At 51.2% G+C, this 26,998-nt stretch overlaps 1 protein-coding gene, 1 long non-coding RNA gene and 1 other non-coding gene across 4 annotated transcripts in view; all 3 read left to right on the top strand.

The window, feature by feature from the left end:
* LOC118706328 (zinc finger protein 551) overlaps positions 1-13,220 on the top strand; it is an 82,669-nt gene extending 69,449 nt beyond the window's left edge. The window contains exons 1-3 of one of the 2 annotated variants that reach the window (XM_045573474.1): positions 5,776-6,041; positions 9,967-10,090; positions 11,937-13,220. In XM_045573474.1, coding sequence (XP_045429430.1) covers positions 6,039-6,041; positions 9,967-10,090; positions 11,937-13,183 — 1,374 coding nt within the window. In that variant the 5' untranslated portion in view covers positions 5,776-6,038 and the 3' untranslated portion in view covers positions 13,184-13,220. Of the gene's footprint in view, positions 1-5,775; positions 6,042-9,966; positions 10,091-11,936 lie in introns of those variants that run through there. The other variant, XM_045573475.1, reaches the window with a different exon arrangement.
* Positions 13,221-21,620: 8,400 nt separating this feature from the next.
* LOC123651421 lies at positions 21,621-25,917 on the top strand. The gene is made up of 3 exons (XR_006740127.1): positions 21,621-21,786; positions 24,491-24,647; positions 25,209-25,917. It is a non-coding gene; the product is annotated as an uncharacterized LOC123651421 (long non-coding RNA).
* LOC118706394 lies at positions 24,758-24,885 on the top strand. Its single transcript, XR_004984017.1, has one exon. It is a non-coding gene; the product is annotated as a small nucleolar RNA SNORA54 (small nucleolar RNA).
* Positions 25,918-26,998: the final 1,081 nt, after the last annotated feature.

Here is a 26,998-nt window from a genome sequence, read left to right as displayed (position 1 = left end):
CTTGGCTCAGCAGATAGAGCGTCAGCCTGTGGACTGAAGGGTCCCAGGTCTGATTCTAGCCAGGGGCACCTGTCTGGGTTGCGGGCTTGATCACCAGAGGGGGGCGTGCAGGAGGCAGCCAGTCGATGATTCTCTCTCATCATTGATGTTTCTATCTCTCTCTCCTCTCTTCCCCTCTGAAATCAATAAAAATATATATATTTTTAAATCACATTATGTTGAACAAATCTCCAATGTAACTCAGGTACCTACTGTACTCTGCTAGTTTCTCATACTCTTCAGGTACAGCTGAGACTTGAAGGATCTACATTTGTCAACCTGCCCAGTCCTAATACCCCATTGATGTCCCTCTGGGTATTTGTGGCTGAAACAATTTCACTTCTACTACATGAAAAATGTGCATCGTTCATAACAGCTGTGTGCTTAGGGGAAGTGAATTTTGTGTTCTCACTTGTGCTGGGGGAAATTATGATTATTCTGAGCTCTTAACAGGACATTGCTTTTCTTTTTTTAATAATATATATTTTTTTTATTGATTTTTCACAGAGAGAAGGAGAGAGGGATGGTAGAGAGCTAGAAACGTCGATGAGAGAGAAACATCGACCAGCTGCCTCTTGCACACCCCCTACCGGGGATGTGCCCGCAACCAATGTACATGCCCTTGACCAGAATCGAACCTGGAACCTTTCAGTCCGCAGACCGACGCTCTACCACTGAGCCAAACTGGTTTTGGCAGGACATTCATTCCTTTATCTTTGGCTAGGGATTGGAACTGACCCAGGGTTCATCCAGAGCACATGTCCTTCATTAAGAAGTGCTGCCTCTGTCAGGGGTACTTTGGCTCTTGCATTATGCTGTGATGAATTGTTTTTAGTTCTAATTCAACTTGCAAATTATTCAATGTCCTCTGCTCCCATTTATGTTTTTTATAAAAAAAAAATTTCTTTTGTACCTTTAGTTTGTTGGTTCTATTCACTGCCTGGGATTATTTGAAAGGAACGTTGTGATCTGTCAGCATGGAAAGGTAATGTTGGGGTCCCAAAGTTTCTGTGCTTTGGAAGGCACAGCCTGATAGTATTGTAGATATCACTACAGTGGTGCCTCACACAACGAACTTAATTCGTTCCAGGAGCAAGTTTGTTATGCGAAAAGTTCGTTATGTGAAACGCGTTTTCCCATAACAATACATGTTAAAAAAAATAATTCGTTCTGTAGCATAAAATATTGATATGCTAAGATGACATAAAAAAAGATAAATTTTTTGTTATTATTTTTATTTAGATACATCATGATATAAAAAAAATATTGAGTTTAACTTAAAAGGACGACTGCCGTGATACGTGCGTGATTTAATTCGTAATGAAGAACGATTGCCTCGATACGTGCTTAAGTTAAGCGCAGTGACTAACGACTGCCTGCAGTGCCTGCGCGGAAGGATGCAATACATCGGCAGCGATCGTGGAAGCTCGGGCGAAGCAGTCGTGGAAGCTCGGGCAAAGCGGTCGTGGAAGCTCGGGCGACTTCGTTGTGTGAAACGAAGTTCATTGTATGAATCATGAAATGAAGTTCGTTGTGTGCAGCGTTCGCTGTGCGAGGCGTTCTTTATGCGAGGCACCACTGTATTTGCCATTATTGGCTTATTTTGTATTGCTGCCTAAGGCTATAAAAGAAAATGTACAAGTAGAATCAAACCGGAGACCTTTCGGTGAATGGGATGACACCCAACCAACTGAGGACACTGGCTGAGGAAAAGTTTGTTCTTGTATTATTATTATTTTTCCTTACCAACAACTCTAAGCCTACTTTTGCCACATCCTATATTTTCCTCCAGCCCTTTCATTATCTCTCTTTCTGCCTTTCTTGGCCCTCCACAGTCATTGATTTCCCTTCCTTTAGAATAGAATAGTTCATATTGTTCATAGTTTTATAGGCACTATTTGGTATACTTTAACAAGTACTGGTTTCCTCCCTGTTATGCAATTATTTTGAGATTCAACAGTAATGCTTATGTGAATACTAGTACTTGATTTTTTTATTGCTGAATACTATTGGATAACTACTACATCTATTGATCTGTGATATGGGTTATTTCAAGTTTAGAGGTATCCTATGCAATAAAATGCTAATATACAATTGTCCCCTCGACCAGGAGTTTGACCAGCAGGCAGGCCGGCCAACTGCCCATGTCCCCTCCCCCTGGCCAGGCTGGCTGGACCCCACCCATGTACAAATTCATGCATTGGGCCTCTAACACACACACACACACACACACACTCTGAGTGGACAGATTATTATGCGTTCAGAGATCATAAGAATCTGGCCACTCAGTATATATCTCTGTGTGTGTATATATCTTTTTATTGACTTCAGAGAGGAAATAAGAGGGAATGATAGATCAATGATGAGAGAGAATCATTGATCAGCTGCCTCCTGCACGCCCCACACTGGGGATGGAGCCCGCAACCTGGGCATGTGCCCTGACCGGGAATTGAACTGCAATCCTGGGTCATAGGCCAATGCTCAACCACTGAGCCACACTGGCTGGTCTCCTCTTGTCTTCATTATTTTAGAGAGTAGCCCCATGGTCCTGTCTTTGCCCCTGACCAGAGTTTCCCCTCATCGCTGTCCTCTTCTCCACAAGTGAGCCATCACTGAAGACACAGCTGTTCCTGCTTGTAATGTTTAGAATCGGTTCAGTTCTCCAAATCCTAACTGTTCGTGTCCCAGTTCAGGTCATTACCATCTGGTCCTCAGATTGTGCAATAATCCCTCATCGCTTCCTCCCACTTCCAACCTGGACCTCCCGCCACCCAACCAACCTCTCCATCCTCCACCCCACGGCCAATCTGACCAGGCCTTGTCATGGTGACAACCCTTTCATGGTTCCCTTCCCTCTTCAGCGGCTTATCCCAGGGGTCCAAAAGCCCTCAACACTTCCTCTGTAAAGGCAGTCAGGGGTCTGCTTAATGTCTACCTTCAACCACTAACTCAACTACCAAACGATTTTCTCTTCAAAACAGCCTTCCAAGGTGACTTGAAGGTGAAAACACATCTAGCACCGATAGGGCTCAGACAGCCCTGCCCTGAGCTGTCACACATCCTGCCACTCAGAAGGGTACCCTAGGATGCTTCTGTGTTCATGGGGGGTCAGATGAACTATTTTACAATCCGTAAACTTACTTCCTTTATGTCTAAATTAAACTTCCAGTTAAAGAACAGAAGCCTAGAACGCTGTTGTTAAAATATCTATAGTAATAAAAGCATAATATGCAAATCCACTGAGCGGCTGAACCGCGGAACGACCATCTGGACTTCCTTCCGAAGAGGCTGGGGCTGCAGCTGTGGGATTGAGGCAGGCACTGCGGGCTGTGATCGAGGCACGGCTGCGAAGACCTACTCTTGCACGAATTCCGTGCATCGGGCCTCTAGTTATAAATGAACCTGCTGGGAATATTTGTGTTCTGTCCTCTACATAGACATGTGTTAACTTCTCAAATTGTTGCAGTGTCGCTGAATGTTTTACATTTAAAATACGGAGCACTGCCGAAAAAACCGGTTTGGCTCAGTGGATAGAGCGTCAGCCTGTGGACTGAAAGGTCCCGGGTTCGATTCCGGTCAAGGGCATGTACCTTGGTTGTGGGCACATCCCCAGTGGGGGTTGTGCAGGAGGCAACTGATGGATGATTCTCTCTCATCGATGTTTCTAACTCTCTATCCCTCTCCTTTCATCTCTGTAAAAAATAAAATATATATTTAAAAAATAAATAAATAAATAAAATATGCAGCACTGTGACCCAAAATGGTGATTGCTGGTGGCTTCCCACTAACCCACAGCATATAAAAATTCCAGTTTTTCTGCATCCCTGCCAGCACACACAACGATTAATCTTTTTAAACAGTAGCCCCTGAAATGAATATATTGTTAACTCTATTTCACTTTAAATCCATTTATTCTAAGTAATTTTATATATATATATATATATATATATATATATATATATATATATATTATTGATTTTTTATAGAGAGGGAGAGAGAGCCAGAAACATCGATGAATCATCGATCAGCTGCCTCTTGCACACCCCCTACTGGGGATGTGCCCGCAACCAAGGCACATGCCCTTGACCGGAATCGAACCTGGGACCAGAACATTCTTAATAAAACAGTAAAATAATGGGAAATGGTACATTTTAAACATTCTTTAAAAGTTGAAATATAATTGAGTGCAAATATAATTTTTGTTATAGTTGTTAATCCTCATACGAGGATATTTTTCCATTGATTTTTGTGAGAGTGGAAGGGAGGGAGGGATAGTGACACAGAGAATAAAAATATCAATGTGAGAGAGACATCAATTGGATGCCTCTTGTCTGCACCTTAACCAGAGCCAGGGATAAACTCTGTAACCATTACATACACTTGGAATCAAACCTGCAACCCTTTAGTATTTGGGCTGATTCTCTACTGAGCTAAACCAGCCAGGGCAAAAATATACATTTTCTTAACATGCACTTTTGATGTTTCCATCCATCCCTGCATTCCTGAAACCAACTTCCTCCTCCCCTTTCAGTGCTCCTTTGACTTATAACTGATGCAAGAACACAGTCAACCTTTGCAATAACTTATAGAAAAAAATACCTATATTATTAACCCTCCTCCTGGTTCCTTTCGTTTGTTTTTTAATCTATCTATCCCCAGGTACATTGACGGCTTATTTTACTTATAATCCCATCTGTATCTGGCCATGCCTGGATAGCTCAGTTGGTCAGAGCATCATCTCAATAACAACAAGGTTGCAGGTTCAATCCCTGGCCAGGGCATATACAAAAATCAAGCAAATAATGCATAAAAACAGTGGAACAACAAATTAATGTTTTGTTTCTCCCCATTTATTTATCTAATATATATATATATATATATATATATATATATATATATATATATATATATATATTTATATATATATGTGTGTGTGTGTGTGTGTATGACATTTAATAATATATGTAATACTTCAAACAATAAAAAAAATATACTTTTTAAAGGAACCATACCGCCAGAACCGGTTTGGCTCAGTGGATAGAGCGTCAGTCTGTGGACTGGAAGGTCCCAAGTTCAATCCTGGTCAAGGGCCTGTACCTTGGTTGCGGGCACACCCCCAGTGGGGGCTGTGCAGGAGGCAGCTGGTCCATGTTTCTCTCATTGATATTTCCAGCTCTCTATCCCTCTCCCTTCCTCTCTGTAAAAAATCAATAAAATATATATTTTTAAAAAACACAACAGTGTATGAGGATGATTATATATATATATATATATATATATATATATATATATATATAGAACCATACCTCCTGGTGTTTAGATCGAGGCTGAACCATTGAGCCACACCAGTTGGGCTACATTATTTTAAAATTTAAAAAAAAATACATTTGTTGATGGTATTACAGATGTCTCCCATTTCTCCCTTGTATATATATATATATATATATATATATATCCTTTAGTGGATCTCTTGCATTCCTCCCTCCCCTCTTCACCTTGGAGATGCGTCAGTCTGTTCCAGGTAGCCAGGCCTCTGGTCCCATCTTGTCCCTCCCCAGGCGCCACTTGCTGGGCCAAACACCTTCATTCACCTGGGATGCTAGCATCCCCCTGGGCAGCGCAGCGGAGGAAACTACATTACCCAGAAGGAAACGCGCGCACGTGGGCGGAGCTAACGTGCATTTCGCGTGTGCCTATCCGGTTAGGGCGGGACTTCCGCCTTCCTCCTCCTGGTGGTTCTTTTAACCTCTTCCGTCTTTGTTCAGCGATTCCCAGGCTTCCGGGCGCCGGTCGGGGAGCGGGAGGAGGCCCGGGGGTGCCGCTGCCTGCGAGGCGGGGCGTGTCTGGGGCCCTTGGAGCCCCCACAGCCCGAGGAGATCGGCGTCTCCGCGCCCCCCCGGCTCCTCTCCGCTCCCAGCGTCCCCGCAGCCTGACCCCTCGGACCCTCCCTCCTGGGGCGCGGCCTCCCTGGTCCCGCCGCCCCGGGCTCGGCGCTCAGGATGGTGAGTCCCTCCCGGGGGCGCGGGGGTGACGGGGAGGAGGGTGGGGGGCGGCAGAGCCACCGTGTGCGGAGGCGGTGGTGGGACCGAGCGGGGAGGATGGGGACACCCGGGCCTGTGTGGGGTCTGAAGGCAGCAAAGAGCTGAGGTGCGGGTTTTGCAGAAGCTGGGGCCGTGGGTGTTAGGGTCCCTGGAGGAGCACCCGGGGCCGAAAAGGGTGGAGAATTACGAATCCGTTAGGCCACCGTGGAGGCTCGGAAACGGTCCTGCGGGAGCTGGTGCTTGAGGCTGCACAGCGACCCTTGTCTGCTTTGGCTGCTGCTTTTCTGGGTGACGATGAGCTGAGCTTCTGACAGCAGCCGGCCTGAGCAGCGGGCGCCCCTGGTTTTGCAGGAAAGAACGCTGATCTTGGGGAAATGTGGGTTGGGGCGGATGAAGAGGCGCTGAGGTGAGAGCAGGGCTCAGAGCATGAACGGGGTGAGCATGGTAAAGCAACAAGCAGACTGTCCAATGACAGCGGGGAGGGGAGGGAGAGCTGGGGGAGATCAGAGATCAACCGAAGGACTTGTGTGCACGCATAGAAGCACAACCAGTGGACGCAAAACTCTGGGAAGGGAGGGCATGTATGGGAGTGAGGGGGGGGCAATGGTAAGGTATGTACACAGATAATAATTTAATGTAAAAAATGATTTAAAAAAATAGTCAAGGGCATGTACCTTGGTTGCGGGCACATCCCCGGTGTGGGTGTGTGTGTGTGTGTGTGGGAGGCGGCTGATCCATGCTTCTCTCTCATTGATGTTTCTGACTCTGTCCCTCTCCCTTGTAAAAAATCAATTAAAAATATTTTAATTAATTAATTAAAAATAAATTAATTAAAGATTAAAAATGATAAAATAAATAAAGGGGTGGGAATGCTGCCTTTGGGGTGTAAAGGCTCAGTGAGGGGGGTCGCCTCCCCATGTGATGTCACAGAGGGGCTTGTGGGAAGACTGGAGTTAGGAACTCAGAGCGGGGAGTACCCAGCGAGCCTGAGAAGGGAGAGAATTTCTTGTTCAGAGGAGGGGGCAGCCATGGAGGAGATGAGGCGTTTACAGCGTAAGGAATGGCCTGGCTCTGTGGGGTGAGAGGGAAACTGAGGTAGGACTGTTATTTGGGACAACTGGGTTTTGTGAGGGGGTGCGCTGTAACCCTGGTCAGGCAGGTAGAAGGAGAAAAGAGTGGATGGTGGTATTTGGTAAGATGCAGTGTGGATGCTGAAACCGGTTTGGCTCAGTGGATAGAGCGTTGGCCTGCGGACTCAAGGGTCCCGGGTTCGATTCCAGTCAAGAGCATGGACCTTGGTTGCGGGCACATCCCCAGTGGGGGGGGGGGGGTGCAAGAGGCAGCTGGTTGATGATTCTCTCTCATCGATGTTTCTAACTCTATCCCTCTCCCTTCCTCTCTGTAAAAAAATCAATAAAATATATTGTTTTAAAAATAGAAGCAACTGTTGAGGAAGGCAGTCTTAGGGCGGCCAGGGAGCAATTGTTAGGTGGAGAAAGGAGGTATTGGAGCTGGAGTTCTTGGGATGTGGGCTCTGAGGGGCTGGGGGAGGAGGCGGTTGCTGGTTAGGAGGGGCTGGGTTTTGGGAATCTCCTGCAGGTGAGGGAAGGGACATGTATAAGGGGATGGAGGGAGTGCTCTGCTGGTTCAGAAGTAGATTCAGAATCAGAAAGTGTTAGGGGTATGAAGTTTTGTGTGAAGGAGAAAGATCCTGATGGGTGGAGCAGAACTGAGAGAGGATTGGGACTGGACCTAGGGAATCTCTGGCCATTTTCCATTGCAGTGAGAGGAGTCATCTACATTGTGCAGTGCGTTATAAAATTAAAAGTTGCCATTTTCAGGCCATTCAGACGGCTCATCTGGTTTATATGGTGGCCAAACATCGTTACCGAAGAAGATGAGGGGGTTGGGCAGAGGGGAGGGTGGTGCAGCCCACGAGAGAGGAAGAGTGATATGCAGATTGATTGTTCCTGCAACACACAAGAGGGCTGCCCCCATGTGGTCAAAGATGGCTACACCCATGTGGACACAAGATGGCCAGCAGGGGAGGGCAGTTGGGAGGGACCAGGCCTACAAGGTTGGGCAGTTGGGATTGATCAGGCCAGCAGGGGAGGGCAGTTGGGAGGAACAAGGCCTGCAAGGGAGGGCAGTTGGGGGCAATCAGTCCTGCAGGGGAACACAGGTGACCAGGCCAGCAGAGGAGGGAAGTTGGGGGCAACCAGGCCTGCAGGGAAGGGCAATTGAGGAGGACCCTGGCCTGCAGGAGAGGGCTGTTAGGGGCAATCAAGCTGGCAGGGGAGCAGTTAGGCATCAATCAGGCTGACGGGAGTAGTTAGGGGGTGGTCAGGCTGGCAGGCAGAAGTAGTTAGGGGGGGCAATCAGGCAGGCAGGCAGGCAAGCAGTTGGGAGCCAGCAGTCCTGGATTGTGAGAGGGATGTCCGACTGCCCATTTAGGCCCTGCTAGTATTGGGCCTAAGCGGGCAGTCGGACATCCCTTGCAGGTTCCCAGATTGAAGAGGGTGCAGGCTGGGCTGAGGGACACCTCCCACCCCATGCACAGATACTGTGCACCAGACCTCTGTGTGTGTGTGTGTGTGTGTGTGTGTGTGTGTGTTAGATGTAGAAAGAAAGGTAGAGGGAGAGAAAGAGAGAATCAGTGATATGTAAGTAACAAGGATTGGCCGAAACCGGTTTGGCTCAGTGGTAGAGCGTCAGTCTGCGGACTGAAAGGTCCCGGGTTCAATTCCGGTCAAGGGCATGTACCTTGGTTGCGGGCACATCCCCGGTGGGGGATGTGCAAGAGGCGGCTGGTCGATGTTTCTAGCTCTCTATCCCTCTCCCTTCCTCTCTGTAAAAAATCAATAAAATATATATATTAAAAAAAAAGAAAGAAAGAAAAAAAGAAAAGAAAAGAAACAAGGATTGGTTGATGCCAACACAACTCCTACTGTGGATCCAGTCCTCAACCTAAGCACGTGACCTCACCAGTGCATGGGGTCAATGCTCAACCAACGGAGACACATCATCCGGGAGTGTAGATCACTTTAACACAGGGAATCATGATCAGGTTGGTAATGGGAGGAATATCCTTGAAGGGACAGTGTGAGCCTGAGAACTGGCTTTTCTGCTGGGGCCACTGTTTGTGGGAGGTGGGTGTCACAACACAGCAAAGGCAAAGGGATAGAGAGCTAGAAACATCGATGAGAGAGAAACATCCACCAGCTGCCTCCTGCACACCCCCCCACCGGGGATGCGCCCGCAACCAAGGTACATGTCCCTGACCAGAACCGAACCCGGGACCCTTCAGACCACAGGCTGACGCTCTATCCACTGAGCAACACCGGTTTCAGCCAGCATCTCTCTCTTTACCCTCTGATTTTGACGCGCACTGTATTGATAAGAGTCAGTTGTGGGGTACACAGGAGGTCCCAAGCTCAGGTGTCCTCGATCTGCTCAGCTGCCTTTATTTTTGTGGGAGGACAAAAATATCAGTAGGGCCGAAACCAGTTTGGCTCAGTGAATAGAGCGTCGGCCTGCGGACTGAAGGGTCCCAGGTTCGATTCCAGTCAAGGGCATGGACCTTGGTTGCGGGCACATCCCCAATAGGGGGTGTGCAGGAGGCAGCGGATCGATGTTTCTAACTCCCTATTCCTCTTTCTTCCTCTCTGTAAAAAAATTAATAAAAAATATATTTTAAAAAAAAAATATATATATATATATCAGTAGGAATATAAGAAGACAGTGGCTTTTAAGGGATGAAGGCCTGGCATTTTCTCTGCTGTGTAGAGTAGAGAGGGCTGGTGGATAATGGAGGGTGGGGATTCTAAGAGAACTTAGAATCTTAACCTTGACTCTGATCATGAGCTGTACTGTCCCATTATGACAGGATGTGAACTTTGAGGATGTGGCCATTACCTTCTCTCAGGAGGAGTGGGGGCTCCTTGATGAGGCTCAGAGACGTCTGTACTGCAACGCGATGCTGGAAGCGTTTGCACTTGTGTCCTCTGTCGGTAAGACCTTCATGTTCTCCCAGTGTCCTGAGGTGATGACCTCTCTCCCTTTATTCCTTTACTTACCCTGTTTCCCTGAAAATAAGACAGTGTCTTATATTAATTTTTGCTCCCAAAGATGCGCTAGGTCTTATTTTCAGGGAATGTCTTACTTTTCCATGAAGAAGAATACGGCACACATTTATTGTTAAATGAAAATAAAGGAAACGTATTCCCTGTCTACGGTACGGTAGTACGGTCGTTGTCAATACAAACCAGACAAACTGTGAATCCTACAGTATCAAGAATGTACTCATTTATTCAGTGACAATCATGTCATCATCTTCTGGAACATCATCCTAACAATCCAATTCCTGAGTTTCCTGGTGAATTTCTTGTGCCTCCATTTCTTTCAGAATCAGTGGACCAAATCTCTCATGTTTAGCCTGGGGGAGGGGGACCTTATTTTCGGGGGGGGATGCCTTATATTTCACTCAGAAGGAAACCTATAAGTAGGTCTTATTTTCGGAGGATGTCTTATTTTCGGGGAAACGCGGTATCTAAACTCTCCCTAGGATATTATTGTGGCCCGTGGTGTTGCTGTCAGTGTTGTGGATTAGCTTAGAGGCATGAGTGGTCATCTGTGAGACTCAACTGGGAGTGATGCAGAGGGCCACCGGGGCTGGGATTTTGAGGATTTTTAAGTGGAGTGATGGCTGTGACCGTGGAAGGGACATCAAGTGCAATTCCAGGGGAAGTGGGCTCTGGATATTTGAGAGATGATTGTGTGTATCAATGGGTGAGGTTGAAGGAATAAATAGAGAGGCCTTCGTAGCAGGACAGCCTTGAGCCCTGATGAGTGTGGACCATCAGAGTCTAGGAGTTACTTGATCCTGTTTGAATTTGGCAAGCACGCAGGATGACCTCAGAGGAGGCTTGGCCCTGTTGAGTTGCAACTGGGAGAAGCATGATGTAAGTGTGATGCTCAGATCATACCAAGAACCTGCATATTTCATACCAAGAACCTGCACATTTCCAACAGTGTTTAGGTGCAAGTGCCATGTCTACTTTTTCTTTTCCATGCTGGATACTTTGCTTGGAATCATTATTTTATCTGTGACTTCCTGGCTGTTGGCTACCTTCACCCTTACGGCCTTTTTGCATCACCCGTCCCCCTGCAGGTTTTTTTCTGCAGTGTTCTCCAGCACAGACCTGCACACATGTTATGAGGTGCACATACGTGCTTAAGTAGACCTCAAATTTATCAGCTATTCACTTACTGAATTTTTACAAATATTTTTTATTGATTTTTTTTTACAGAGAGGAAGGAAGAGGGATAGAGAGTTAGAAACATCAATGAGAGAGAAACATACATCAGCTGCCTCTTGCACACCTCCTACTGGGGATGTGCCCGCAACCAACGTCCATGCCCTTGACCGGAATCGAACCTGGGGCCCTTGAGTTTGCAGGCCGACGCTCTATCCACTGAGCCAAACCGGTTAGGGCTACTTACTGAATTTTACTTGGAATAAGATGTAACCAACTTTCTGCACAGCTTGCCCAAGTCTCAAGCATGCAGGCCCTGCTGAACGCTGTTAGCCGAAGGATGAGCAGATGATCCCTCTGCTATTCCATGCAGTTCTTGCCATGCTTGTGTCATGTTTTGAGGTCTCCCTTGTTTTTTACGATAAGTAGCCAGAACTTCATAGCAACATAGTTTGAATCCTTCCTGCAAATATTTCATTTTCAGGAAGGTACATGAAACTAGGTACACGAAGCCAAGGTAATAATGTGGAACACACTTTTGCAATGGGCCATCCTCTCGTCACCCGTCAACACTCACTTCCTCACCATTTTTCCGTTTCAGGTTGCTGGCGTAACACAGAAGGTGAGGAGGCCTGTTCTGAGCAGAGTGTATCAATACGAGGAGAGTCACGGATCAGGACTTGTAAGACAGCCCCAGCCACCCAGAGGACCCTTCTCTGCACGCGGTGTGTCTCCGTGTTAAAAGACATTCTGCGCCTGACGGAGTCGCAAGCACCGTACTTTGAGCAGAAAGCCTCCCGTGGTGACACCTGTGGGAGAGGCTTCTGTTTCGGCGCAAACCCTCACCGGCCACGGCAGGATTGCAGTGGAGAGAACCCCTGGCGAGGAGCTACGGATGGGGTCTCGTTTATGACCGGCTTCTACGTATCAGCGCTGCCTTCCACCCATAGGGAGGTTGGGATTGACTTGCATGCTTTCTCGGAGTTTCTCCAGCACCAAAACCCTCTTCATGCTGAGGAGCCCCACGGTGGAACGGAGATCTCACAGGCATTTCTCAAGAGAAAAAGTCACCGGGCACGGGGTGAAGATGAAAAGGCGGCCAGCCACAACCAGGAAGCCGTTCCGAGTCACCGCTGCGCCGTTAACCTCCATAGACCTCGGGGAGTTCACACCAGAGAGAAGTCCCACGTGCGTATCGATCGTGGGAAGAAGCCGTCCCGTCCAAAGCCGGACGGAGCCCGCACCAGAGGGACATCCGTCGAATGCCGCGAGTGCGGGAAGCGGTTCCGGTGCAACAGCCTCCTCCTGAAGCACACGCGCGTCCACACGGGGGAGAAGCCGTACCCGTGCGGGGACTGCGGGAGGTCCTTCGCTCAGACCTCGCACCTCCTGCAGCACCGCCGGGTCCACAGCGGGGAGAAGCCCTTCGAGTGCCCCGCCTGCGGGAAGGCCTTCAGCCACCGGTCCACCCTCACCGAGCACCAGACCGTCCACTCGGGCGAGAGGCCCTACGCCTGCAGCGAGTGCGGGAAGGCTTTCAGGTCCAACAGCCACTTCCGCTACCACCGGAGGGTCCACACGGGGGAGAAGCCGTTCGCCTGCGAGGACTGCGGGAAGGCCTTCCGGCAGAACTCCGCCCTCACGGAGCACCAGAGGGTCCACACCGGGGAGCGGCCGTACGCCTGCGGCGACTGCGGGAAGTCCTTCGGCAACGTCTCCAACCTCATCAAGCACCACAGAGTTCACACCGGGGAGAGGCCCCACGAGTGCACGGAGTGCGGGAAATCCTTCTGCTACAGATCGGCCCTCCTGCGACACCGGAGCGTTCACACGGGAGAGAAGCCGTAAACGGGCAGGCAGACGTTTTATCTTTCTCACTCAGAATGAAAAAAAACACCAAAGGAGGATCTGTCCGACCCATTGAACTCAGTATAAACAAACCCCTTTTCCTGTAGACTCTGCCAGATTCCTCAGACGTTTCCTGTACAAGTGAGGCTTGGAGGAGCGCTCATTGCATTTGCTAACCTGCTGAGGCCTACAACCGGATTTATTCATAGCAACGTCCATCGCTAGCTACACATTTCCCCCATCTTCCGGGTAATTTGTAGATACCGTCCCAATAGAACTTTTCTTTGTTTTGAGGAAAACCATTCAGAGACCCAATTTTCCACTTCTTTTTTTTAAATTTATTATTATTATTTTTTTAAATATATATATTTTATTGATGTGTTACAGAGAGGAAGGGAGAGGGATAGAGAGTTAGAAACATCGATGAGAGAGAATCATCGATCAGCTGCCTCTTGCACACCCCTCACCGGGGATGTGCCTGCAACCAAGGTACATGCCCCTGACCGGAATCGAACCTGGGACCTTTCAGTCCGCAGACCGACGCTCTATCCACTGAGCCAAACCGGTTTTGGCTCCACTTCTTATTATGTTTTGATGTGCTGCTTAGAAAGTGCATGTGCCATCTCTCGGAACAAGTGGCAGTCTGAGGGAGCAAGGTCTGGTGAATACGGCGGATGGGTTAATACTTCCCAGGCAAGATCTTTTATTGTGTCTTTACCTAGATTTGAAGTGTGTGATGGTGTGTTATCATAAAGCAAAATTACTTTGCCGGGTCTTCTGGCCCATTCTCGTCATTTCACGATCAAAGCGTGGTTCAAATTATTTGTTGTCGGAAACAATCAGTATTAACGGTTTCACCTGGTTTTAGAAGCTCATAATACACCACACCTTTCTGATTTCACCAAATGCAGAGCACTGTCTTCTTTCCAAAGCGATTTGGCCTTGCAGTCGATGTTTATGGTTGACCTGGATCAATCCATGATTTTATTCATTTGGGATTCTCAAAATCCACTTTTTTTTTTTTTTAATAATATATTTTATTGATTTTTTTACAGAGAGGAAGAGAGAGAGATAGAGAGCTAGAAACATCGATAAGAGAGAAACATCAATCAGCTGCCTCTTGCACACCCCTTACCAGGGATGTGCCCGCAACCAATGTACATGCCCCTTGACCGGAATCGAACCTGGGACCTTTCATTCTGCAGACTGACGCTCTACCGCTGAGCCAAATTGACCTGGATGTTCTCTGTTTTTCACATAGAAATCATCACTTTTAAAGCATTTAAATGGCATTCACAAGTACCTTGAGATGGAGCATGTCCACCACAGCTTCCCAAAGTATACGATAACTTTCAGCAGCACTTTTCTTCAAAATAAAATAATGAATTAAAACTTCCCGCAAATGCTCTTTCTTTGACACAGAATTTGACATTTTAAGTGTAAGAATATCTAGGATGTTAACACCTTCAGAAAATTGGACATGAAGTTTTGAAGTTTGTTGTCAATACAACAAAATAGCATACATATCAGATCGCATATATATCAACATATGTGTAACTCCCATCTATTGAAAAATCTGCATTATTAACCGGTACACCTGGTAAATGCAAGTATTTGTCTGGAAGCTATTTCCCATCTTACATCTGGTTCACCTGAGAGTGTGTATCAGACCCAACTCCTGCATGCTCAGGGGTTTTGCTTGCGAAAATTATGAATGAGCTCCCGGCAGATCTTCATTTCTTTCTTTTTAAAAAAAAAAAATATATTTTTTTTTATTGATTTTTTACAGAGAGGAAGGGAGAGGGATAGTTAGAAACATTGCTGAGAAACATCAATCGGCTGCCTCCTGCACACCCCCTACTGGGGATGTGCCCACAACCAAGGTACATGCCCTTGACCGTAATCGAACCCGGGACCTTTCCGTCCGCAGGCCGACGCTCTATCCACTAAGCCAATCTGGTTTTCAGCCAAACCTGTGCTATTTAAACAACTCTTGGACACGGAGAAAAAAGACAGATGGGCTGGTTCCAAGCAGCCCTGCCCAGGACAAGGGGGGCCGTACCCCAGTCCTGACCAAGCTGCCCAGTCAGGCCCCCAGCACTGGGCCAAGCCATATTGATTCACCCTCGGGATCGCTGCCTTCATCCCCAGTCTCAACTGATCCATTATCTCCCATCTCAGAGGAAGAATGCTCCTGTCCAACCCCCCTAAGGGAATGTGGGGACCCTGAGGCACACAGCGGTTCCCAGCCCAATCCTCACTTGGATGAGGTTGGGGATAAAGGAGCTGGGAGCTGATGGCAAAGGAGAGGCTGGGTGACTTCTGTCCTGGAGAAAAGGGGACGCCAGGGGTGGATGCCAGGGGTGGACGCAAGGGAAGGGGCGGGAAGCCTTGGCCATCCAAATGGATATGCTGAGGGCCAGAAAGAGGAGTTCTTTGTTTTATTGTTTTATTTATTTTTATTTTTTTTAATATATTTTATTGATTTTTTTACAGAGGAAGAGAGAGGGATAGAGAGCTAGAAACATTGATGAGAGAGAAATATTGATCAGCTGCCTCTTGCACACGCCCTACTGGGGATGTGCCCACAACCAAGGTACATGCCCTTGACTGGAATCGAACCTGGGACCTTTCAGTCTGCAGGTCGATGCTCTATCCACTGAGCAACACCGGTTTCAGCGAGTTCTTTGTTTTAGGTGGAGGCGGGAGAGGGAGTGGGTTGTGGGTCTTGGTTGCCCTCGGGGCCTTTGCAGGTCAGATGCCTCAAAGATGCTGACCTGCTGGGCTTGGCTTGGACACAGGGCTCAACCAGGTTGCTCCATGCCCTTTTGTGTCTGGCCTGAGTCATGGACTCGGAGACTTCTGGTTCCTGTGCAAAATGACCCTGTCAGCAGCACACCCAGGGAGCTGGGTCTCTGGTCTGGTGACCTATCCAGGGGACTGAGTGGGCTGTTGATGGCTCCTTGGAGATAGTTGCTCTCCTTCTCCTTCCTTTCCCTTCTCCTCTTCCTCCTCCTCCTCCTTTTTTCTTGGTTAATCCTCAACCGAGGATATTTTCCATTGATTTTTAGAGAATGGAAGGGATGGGGAGAGCCAGAAACATCACTGTGAGAGAGATGATCCATCATTGGTTGTCTCCGGCACACACCTGGACCAGGGCCCGGGGAACCTGCAACCAAGGTCCATGCCCTTGACCAGAATCGAACCTGGGTCCTTGCAGTCCCCAGGCGGACGCTCTATGCACTGAACCACACCAGCAAGGCCTGGGGATGGCTGCTCACGCAGGTAACCTTGGGCTCAGCGCTCCGTGGGCCAGTGAGAAGGTGGCCGGTCCTGGCCAATGGGCTGTGTGGGGCAGTGAGGGGGTGGCTGGCCCTGACCAATGGGCTGTGTGGGGCAGTGAGGGGGCGGCTGGCCCTGGCCAATGGGCTGTGTGGGGCGGTGAGGGGGGCGGCTGGCCCCGACCAATGGGCTGTGTGGGGCAGTGAGGGGGCGGCTGGCCCTGGCCAATGGGCTGTGTGGGGCAGTGAGAGGGGTGGCTGATTCTGTCCAATGGGCTATGTGGGGCAGCGAGGGGGCGGCTGGCCCTGGCCAATGGGCTATGTGGAGCAGTGAGGGGGCGGCTGGCCCTGGCCAATGGGCTGTGTGGGACGGTGAGGGGGCGGCTGGCCCTGGCCAATGGGCTGTGTGGGGCGGTGAGGGGGCGGCTGGTTCTGGCCAATGGGCTGTGTGGAGTGGTGAGGGGGCGGTTGGCCCTGGCCAATGGGCTGTGTGGGGCGGTGAGGGGGGCGGCTGGCCCTGGCCAATGGGCTGTGTGGGGCTGATCTTGGCTGCTGGTGGGGACGGCCTGTCAGGGAGGTGGCAGCGGCAGGAGGCCTGGGAGGAGGCACTTCAGGAGGCAGGGGAATTCGTGTCCCCGGAGGACCCTGTCCTGGGGCCGCCTGACCGTGGCTGCAGGGTCGCAGGCCAGGGGTGAGGGTTGGAGAGCAGAGTCCCTCCCGAAGGACCCGGAGCTTCCAGTGCCTGGTAAGTCCGCCTCCGATTCTCCAGCAAATGTTCTTTTTGTGTTCAAGCCACCGATGCCCTCCGGCCGGTGTGGCTCAGTGGTTGGGCTTAAAGCTATGAACCAGGAGGTCTTGCGGTTCCATTCCCGGTCAGGGCACATGCCAGGTTGCGGGCTCCATCCCCAGCAGGGGGCGTGCAGGAGGCAGCCGCTGGATGGTTCTCTCATCATTGGCATTTCTCTCTGCTCCTCTCCCTTCGCCTCTGCGATCAGTAACATCTTAAAAAATAAATAGACACAAAACCTTTCTCACAGCCCAACGAGCGAAATGGCAACTCCTAGCACACACACATATGTTGATATGTTTGTCAGTTGATAGGTCCGCTATTTTGAATGAACAAGATTCGTTCAAATTTTCTGAAGGTGTTAACATCATAGATACTTTTACGCCTAAAAAACGTCGAGTTTAATACCAAATAAAGAAGAGCATTTGCGGGATGTTTTAGTTCATTACTAATAACTGCATCTCTATGGGGGGAAAAAATCCCCAATATTAACCGATATACCCGGTAACACCACTTTTGTGCTGTTATGTCGCCGTCTTGTGGACACGTCTGGAATTGCGTCACTTGTTTAAACTTTTTTTTTTTTTTTTAAGACATCCCAAAGCAAAACTGCAGTAAAGTGACAAGTCTAGCACAGAGACCTCTCTTCACGAGCAATCTGAAATGACCCGTGTGATACCCTGTGACCCCGCAAACGTTTTAAATTTTCTTTTTTCTCCCAAATACCGGGGGCAATTTCCTGTAAACCAGGGCCTCCTCCTGCACAACCATCAGCATCGGGGGGTTCACTCTGATGCGTGTCTGCCGTCAGGTCCTCTGACGGGACTGCCATGTGGCCCGTTGTCCCAGGAATGCCCTCGGCAGGCGGCCAGAGACCCCGCCGACACCCCGTTCCCCTGAGAGGCGCCCTTTGCATGGAGTCTTCGCCTCTCCCGGTCCCCCTCCTGGAACCTGTCACAGACAGGAGCGCTTTAGCACTTTGCTGAACCAGCAGATACAAATGTCTGGAATCAGGGACCCTCCAGGCTGCAGAGACGCCCCCCTGAACGCAACCAGAACCAGGGACGGAGCCAAGGCCCCCAGGACCTCCGAACCCCAAGAGATGGGGAGCTAGGGGGACACCCCTCTGCAGGAGTGGATCACACCCATGCAAATGCAGCGGGAGCGCTAAGTTAAGGCGGTGTTCACCCTGAGTTAACAGAGTTAACAGCCCGCAGCCAAGGAGTCTTCCTCTCCCAGACACAGTGATTGCACCTGGCTGCGCCCCAGCAGTGTGGCTCAGTGGTTGAGCTTCGATCTGTGAACCAGAAAGTCTCAGATCTGATTCTTGGTTCGATGCCTGGATTGTGGCTGCCATGCCTGGTGTGGAGGTGCAGGAGGCAGCCGATTCTCACCGTGTGTCTTAAATCAATGAAAATGGGTTATTTTATTTTAGAGAGAAGCACGGTGGCAGCTGTGCCAGCTTGCAGGGCTGCGGGTGGGGACGGTCTGTCAGGGGAGGTGGCAGCAGCAGGAGGCCTGGGAGGAGGCACTTCAGGAGGCAGAGGAATTAGTGTCTTGGGAGGACCCTGTCCTGGGGCCGCCTGACCGTGGCTGCAGGGTCACAGGCTGGGGTTGAGGGTTCGAGAGCAGAGTCCCTCCCAGAGGCCCCGGAGCCTTCATGTCAAATTTTCTGAAGGTGTTCACATCATAGGTATTTTTACGCCTAAAAAGTGCCCCCCAAAAAAGAGCCTTTATTATCCGCATTATTCACCAGTGCACCTGGTAAAACCAGTTTTGAGGTCGGAGCGCGTCGCCTTGTGGACATGTCTGGAATTGCGTGGTTTTAATTTTTTTCAAACCATCCCAAAGCAAAATTACAGTAAAATGGCAAGTCTAGCACTGAGACCTCTCTTCAGGAGCAATCTGAAATGACCCGTGTGATACCCTGTGACACCCCCCCCCAAATACTTCAGGGGCAAATTCCTATAAACCAGGGCCGCCTCCCGCACAACCATCAGCATCGGGGTGTTTGCGCTGATGCGTGTCTGCCGTCCAGTCCTCTGATGCGAGTCCAATGTGGCCCTTTGTCCGAGGAACGCCCTCGGCAGGCGGCCAGACACCCCGCTGACACCCCCCTTCCTGTGAGAGGTGCCCTTTGCATTGAGTCTTCATTTCTCTCCAGTCCTCTTTCTTGAACCTTTTGGGGGGGGAGGGAGGTTATTGATTTTTTTTTTTGATTTTTTTTTTTTTACAGAGAGGAAAGGAGAGGGATAGTTAGAAGCATCTATCAGCTGCCTCCTGCACGCCCCCCACTAAGGATGTGCCCGCAATCAAGGTGCATGCCCTTGACCGGAATCGAACCCGGGACCCTTCACTCCACAGGCCGACGCTCCATCCACTGAGCCAAACAGGCTAAGGCTGCTTGAGCCTCTTAAAGACTTGAGTGCTTTAACACTTTATTTATCCAGCGAATACAAGTGCTTAGAATCAGGGACCCTCCAAGCTTCAGATATGCCCCAGGAAAGTAACCAGAACCGGAGACATAGCCAAGGTGCCCAGGACCTCCGAACCCCCAGAGATGGGGAGCCTGGCTCTTCCATTGTTTCAGCCTGAACCCCGAGCAGTGGCAGTATGTGCTGGGGTGGGATCTGGGGTGCCCCTCTACAGGGTGATTGAACCCAGGACACCGAGGAGAGTCTGTTTCTCTCCCGGGCACAGCAATTACACGTGGGTGCTGCCCAGCCGGTATGGCTCAGTGGTTGAGCTTTGACCTATGAAACAGGAGGTCAGGGATCCGATTCCTGGTTGGGGGCTCCATCCCTGGTGTGGGGGTGCAGGAGGCAGCTGACCCATGATCCTCTCTCATTATTGGTGTTTCTCTCTGCCCCATATAAAAAAAAAATTAAATTAAAAAACGAACTTAAAACCTTTTACAAAAACCCATCAAGGGGAATGGCAAGTAAAACCACTGTTGTTGTCGGAGCGCACCGCCTTGTGGACATCTCTGGAATTGCGTCTGTTTAAACTTTTTTAGGCCAGCCCAAAGCAAAACTACGGAAAATACACTAGCACATAGACCCCCCAAAAATATATTTTAATTTTTATTTCCCAAATACTAAAGTGGGAAATTTCCTATAAACCAGGGCCTCCTCCTGCCAACTATCAGAGTCAGGAAGTTCACGCAGATGCTTCTCTGCCGTCCAGTGCTCTGATGGGATGGCCATGTGGCCCGTTGTCCCAGGAACGCCCTCGGCAGGCGGCCAGAGACCCCGCCGACACCCCCCTTCCTGTGAGAGGCGCCCTTTGCATGGAGTCTTCACCTCTCCCGGTCCCCCTCCTGGAACCTGTCACAGACTCCAGCGCTTTAACACTTTGCTGAAGCGGCGGATACTAAAGTCTGGAATCGGGGACCCTCGGGGCTCCAGAGACGCCCCCCGGAAGGCACCCAGAACCGGGGGCGGAGCCAAGGCCCCCAGGACCTCCGAACCGCAAGAGATCGGGAGCCTGGCCCTTCCATTGATCTGCCGAGACACCGAACGGGGGTGCGCATGAATAGTATTTGGGACCAATCCATTAATGCTGCCTGCTGGCGAGCGCGAGGCACGCTGGGACGTGTAGTTGGGGGATGAGCGCGGTGCAAGCTGGGAAGCGCGTCAGAAAAGCGTCCCGGGGCATTTCGGGAGATGTGGCTATCGATGAGCGCAGGGCCCGTTGGGAAGCGTGGCAGAAGCGGTTGCGGTACGCCGGGAAGTGTGTCGTTTGCCGGCGCGGGGCACGCTGGGACATGTAGTTGGGGGATGAGCGCGGTGCAAGCTGGGAAGCGCGTCAGGCGGACATCGCGGGGCCTTCCCGGAAGTGTGTCGGGGCAGCGTGAAGGCATGCCGGGAGGTGTGTCGCGCACCGAGCATGCCGGGGAGCGAGTCAGCGTCGCCGCGTTGCGTGCTGGGAGGTGCGTCTAGGCCCTGCCGGAAGTGCGTCGGAAAACGTCCCGGGGTATTTCGGGAGATGTGTCTATCGGTGAGCGCAGGGCTCGTTGGGAAGTGTGTCGGAAGCTGTTCGGGCGGCACGCTGGGAAGTGTGTCGTTGCCGACGCGGGGCACGCTGGGACATGTAGTTGAGGGATGAGCGCGGTGCACGCTGGGAAGCGCGTCTAGCAGGGCTTTCCCGGAAGTGTGTCGGCGGCAGCGTGGGGGACGCCGGGAAGCGTGTCCAGCGCCAAGCGTGCCGGGAGGCGCGTCAGCGTCGCCGCGTTGCGTGCTGGGAGGTGCGTCTAGGCCCAGCCGGAAGTGTGTCGTAAAACGTCCCGGGGTATTTCGGGAGATGTGTCCAGCGGCGAACGCAGGGCTCGTCGGGAAGTGTGGCAGGAGCGGTTCCGGCTCGCCAGAAAGTACGCGGTTTGCCGCCGGCGCGGGGCACGCCGGGAGGTGTGGCGGGAGCCCGGGCGCCGCGGGCCGGAGGAGGGAGGCGGCGGCATGGCGGAGCTGACCGCGGGGCTGATGGAGCAGGCGGCGCGGCGCACCAGCGCCATGCGAGGCCGCGAGCCGGGCCTGCGGGTGAGTGCGGGCAGCGGGTGGCCGGCCTCGGGGGCCCCGCGGTGGGCGGGCTGCTCCGGGCCGTCCCGGGTCGAGTCTGGCCGGCGGGGCGGAGGCGGGGGCGGGACTGGGGTCGCTTCCTGACTCGGACCCGCGGGCCCCCGTGTTCGGTTCGGCCTCGCGGGACCGGGTCTCGGTCTGATTCTCGGGCGCCGAGCCTGGACTCGGGGGCTGGGACCCCAGCGCCGAGCGAGCGGCTGGTTCTCAGGAAACACGTTGGGGCGATGGCGGCGATGGCGGCGGAGTGGGGACAGGGCACGTGCTGGTGCTTTTCTTCTCTTTAGAGACGGGGTGGGAGGGGAAGGAGAGAGAGAAACTTCAATGAGAGACATCAGTCAGTTGTGACCACAGCACAGGATCGAACCCCTGACCCTTCCTGCCTGGGCGGGCGCTCTGACCACTGAGAGCGCCGCCTTGTGGACATCTCTGGAATTGCGTTTGTTTAAACTTTTTAATCTGAAGTATTTTTATTTATTTTTAACATATCTTTTTAATGTTTTATTGATTTTTTTTACAGAGAGGAAGAGACAGGGATAGAGAACCATCCATCAGCTGCCTCCTGCACACCCCCCACTGGGGATGTGCCCACAACCAAGGTACATGCCCCTGACCGGAATCGAACCCGGGACCCTTCAGACTGCAGTCCAACGCTCTATTCACTGAGCCAGACCGGTTTCAGCTAAACTTTTTTAAGTTTAACAGGTTAAAGGGTCACGAAGGATGGTGAGTCTCTCCGCCCACAATTCCTCCAGGTTCCCCCTGACTTGTCTCATTGGGGGGGGAGGGGGGTAATGAGATGAACACGGTGATGCACAGGTAGCCAAGGTCCGAGGGCTTTTATTTTTATGAAATTAAGTTGGTTTCTCTCACCCCCCTTTTTCTTTTTTTTTTTTTTCCTTTTTTTGTTAATCCACACCTGAGGATATTTTTCCATTAATTCTTAGGGAGAGTGGAAGGGAGAGGGAGAGACAGACGAGAGAAACCTGTGCCAAAGAGACACAGCGACTGGTTGCTTCCCACAACGGGGACCGAGCCTGCAACTAGAGGTTCATGAATCGAACCCAGGGCCATCCAGTCTGCAGGCCGATGCTCTAGCCACTGAGCCACACCAGCTAGGGCTGAAATTAAGAATCTTAGAGAAAGATTCCGTTCAAGGCTGATGTCCGCTCTCCCGGCCCAGGGAGATGGCCACCGTCTCTCGAGTCTGTAGTGTGGGCTTGGGGTGCACTTGAACCTGGGCTGGGCTCCCGTCTTACCTTTCGGCGCCCACGCCATCATCGCCCCCGAGTGAGACAAGTCAGGGGGAACCTGGAGGAATTGTTCCCAGAGAGACTCCATCCTGCATGAACCTTTTTTATTAAAAAAAAAAACAAAAAACAAAAAAACATTTTCTTTTATTTTTTTAATATACTTTATTGATTTTTTTACAGAGAGGAAGAGAGAGGGATACAGAGCTAGAAACATCGATGAGAGGGAAGCATCGATCAGCTGCCTCCTGCACACCCCCTACTGGGAATGGAGCCCATAGCCAGGCCTGTGCCCTGCCCTGGAATTGAACCCTGACCTCCTGGTTCATAGGTTGATGCTCAACCGCTGAGCCACACCGGCCACCTGGGGTTCCTCCTTTTCTTCATGTCCTTAGCGTGGGAGCAGGAAGAACCCCCGACAGCCTCCGGGAAGTGTGGGTCCCAGCACCACGGGAGGTGCCATGTCCTGCAGAAGCTGGGGAGGCCCAGGCAATGCCTCCCGCTCTCCCTCTCCTCCCCTCCCCCCCCCTCAATCCTCTCCGTCCTCCCCATCCCCCTTCTCCACCTTCCTCTGACTCTGGGTCCCATCCACCTGGCATCTGTCTCCCAAGGAGATGGCCCGTCTCTGCATTTGGGGTGGTTCCTGGGGTTTGAGGTGGGGGGGGGGGGGTCTGAGTTTGTGTCCTTTTTCCTGGAACTGACGTGTCTCACTCGCTGTATGTCTTCCCTCCTCACTGCCCCCCCTCACTCCTGTGCCTCCGGATCTCTCTGTTCATTCCGTTTTCCTGGAACAGCGTAGACGTTCATGGTTAAGCAGGTGGCTCTGTCCTTGGCATTCTAGGCAGGGAAACGGGCATCACCCACGTTGTTCCTGCTGCTGCTGACGCTGGGACAGACGCCCCAGCCCCCGCCTCTCCCACCTCCACCGCTGTCTGTCCACGTTTAAAGGTGACCAGTGTCACCTCCACCCCCTGGACAATACAGGGCCCGAGCCATTGCAGCCACACACCAGCTCTCTGTGTGTTTTTTTTATTTTTAAAAATATATATTTTATTGATTTTTTTACAGAGAGGAAGGGAGAGGGATAGAGAGCTAGAAACGTCGATGAGAGAGAGACATCCATCAGCTGCCTCCTGCACACCCCCCACTGGGGACGTGCCCGCAACCAAGGTCCATGCCCTTGACCGGAATCGAACCCGGGACCTTTCAGTCCGCAGGCCGACGCTCTATCCACTGAGCCACACCGGTTTCGACTTAATGCGCTTTTTAAGGCATTGCCGCTGAGGGTACAGAAGCTGTCACGGCCAAGGTGGGAAGGCGCAGAAGCTCAAGGGTATTGGTCGGCTTGTTGGCTGAGAGCCGATCAGGGGAGTAGCTGGGTGCACAGCGTCTCAGCGGGGTCTGCTCTCCTCCCACAGGGTGACCTGGACCCTCGGGCGTCGCTCCAGCCGCTGACCTCCCTGCGGCAGGAGACGACCCGGTGACAGCGAGTCCTGTACAGCAGCTCCTGCCCGGCCTCGACCTCACCCGCCAGTGAGGACAGAGGGACGCTGAATGGAACTGGAACTGAAAAAGGTTTACAATATTAAATATCGCTATTATTTTTTTCCCTTAAAATCTCACCAATGCTATTTGTTGGAGCCGCTCTAGAGAAGGGAGGGGCACCTGCCACACACAACACTGCACAGCGCTGTTCGTGACCTGTGGCCGTGCTGTGGCCGACGGGTTCCATTCCAGTGCGACAGCAGCCCCACGGCCAGACCCTGACTGCCTGACTGATGGTGGCCGTCAGTTTCAGGTCCTGGAGACAAGCATGGGGGTGGGGAGGTGAGGGGAGGAGAGAATAAAAAAAAATATTGCAAAAAAAACCCAAACATATATACAGTATATATATATATATATATTGCAGCCCTGGCCGGTGTGGTTCACTGGTTAGAGCGTCAGCCTATGAACCGGGAGATCCCAGTTCCTTTCCTGGTCAGGGCACATGCCCAGGTTGCAGGCTCCATCCCCACCCAGTAGGGGGCATGCAAGAGGCAGCTGATCCACGATTCTCATCATTGCTGTCTCTCTTCCTCTCCCAAATCAATAAATACGTAATGGTTCTTTTAATTGCCATTTTTTTCCCCCGGGCAGCTGCGTTCCCGACTGTGAGCTGGGCACCTACTCAGAGCTGATCCGATGCGGCCAGTGCCGCCCCACCCGCTGGACCTCCATCCCTGGTGTGGAGCAGCAGGAGGCAGCGATTCTCACCGTGGATGCGTATCCCTGTCGCTGAAACCAGTGGAAATGGATGGATTTTCTCTCTGAGACGCAGTGGCAGCCGTGCCAGCTTGCAGGGCTGCGGGCGGGGACGGCCTGCCTGGGAGGAGGCACTGCAGGAGGCAGAGGAATTCATGGGGCCCCCTGACTGGCTGCAGGGTCGCAGGCTGGGGGTGAGGGTTCGAGAGCAGAGTCCCTCCTGGAGCCTCCGATGCTCAAGAAAATGTTCCTTTTGTCTCTGTTCTTTGGAGTTTTGACTGCAGAGGAGACCACTGCAGCCACCGATGCCCTCCGGCCGGTGTGGCTCAGTGGTTGAGCATCAGCCTGTGAGCCAGGAGGTCGAGCGGTTCCGTTCCCAGACGGGACACATGCCAGGCTGTGGGCTCCATCCCCAGAGTGGGGCGTGCAGGAGGCAGCCGATGGAAGGTTTTCTCTATCCCTCGCCCTTCCCCTCTGAGACCCATAACATATTAAAAAAAAACCAAACCGTAAAGCCCGGTTAGCAAAACGGCAAGTGCACATATGTGGATATATATGCGATTTGATACGTATGCTATTTTGAATAAACAATCTTTAAAACTTCGTCATATTTTCTTAAGGCGTTAACATCATAGATATTTTAACGCCTAAAAATGTCGAGTTTAATGCCAAAAAAAAAAAAGCATTTGCGGGAAGTTTTAGTTCATTACTAATCACTGCATGTATGGGGGGAAAATCCCCGTTATTAATCGATATACGTACCCGGTAAGACCACTTTGGTGATGTTATGTCGCCGTCTTGTGGACACATCTGGAATTGCGTCGTTTAGATTTTTTTTTTTAAGCCATCCCAAAGCAAAACTGCAGTAAAGTGACAAATATAGCACAGAGCAATCTGAAATGACCCATGTGATACCCTGTGACCCCGCAAACGTTTTAATTTTTTTCCTCCCAAATACCGGGGGCAATTTCCTGTAAACCAGGGCCTCCTCCTGCACAACCATCCGCGTGGGGTGTTCCCTCTGATGCGTGTCTGCCGTCAGGTGCTCTGACGGGACTGCCATGTGGCCCGTTGTCCCAGGAACGCCCTCGGCAGGCGGCCAGAGACCCCGCTGACACCCCGTTCCCCTGAGAGGCGCCCTTTGCATGGAGTCTTCGCCTCTCCCGGTCCCCCTCCTGGAACCTGTCAGACTCCAGCGCTTTAACACTTTGCTGAACCAGCAGGTACAAATGTCTGGAATCGGGGACCCTGCAGGCTGCAGAGACGCCCCCCGGAACGCAACCAGAACCAAATGCATAGCCAAGGCCCCCAGGATCTCTGAACCTCAAGAGATGGGGAGCTAGGGCGACATCCCTCCACAGGCGGATCGAACCCAAGACACTCAGAGCGAATGCAGTGTTAACCCTCAGTTAAGAGAGTTAACAGCCCACAGCCGAGGAGTCTCCGGGCACAGCGATTACACCTGGCTGCGCCCCACCAGTGTGGCTCAGTGGTTTAGCTTCGACCTATGAATCGGGAGGTCCATCCCTGGTGGGGGGGTGCAGGAGGTAGTGGATTGATGGTTCTCGCTCATCACTGATGTTTCTCCCTCCTCCCTTCCTCTGAGATTAATAAAAATGTATTTCTCAAAAAAGATATCATTGGCCCTAACCAGTTTGGCTCAGTGGATAGAGCATCGGCCTGCG

Source organism: Pipistrellus kuhlii, unplaced genomic scaffold, assembly GCF_014108245.1.
Source record: "Pipistrellus kuhlii isolate mPipKuh1 unplaced genomic scaffold, mPipKuh1.p scaffold_m20_p_50, whole genome shotgun sequence".
In the NCBI taxonomy this organism is placed as follows: Eukaryota; Metazoa; Chordata; class Mammalia; order Chiroptera; family Vespertilionidae; genus Pipistrellus; species Pipistrellus kuhlii.
Note: the sequence above shows the minus strand (reverse complement) of the source record. Positions and strands in the feature narration are given on the sequence as shown.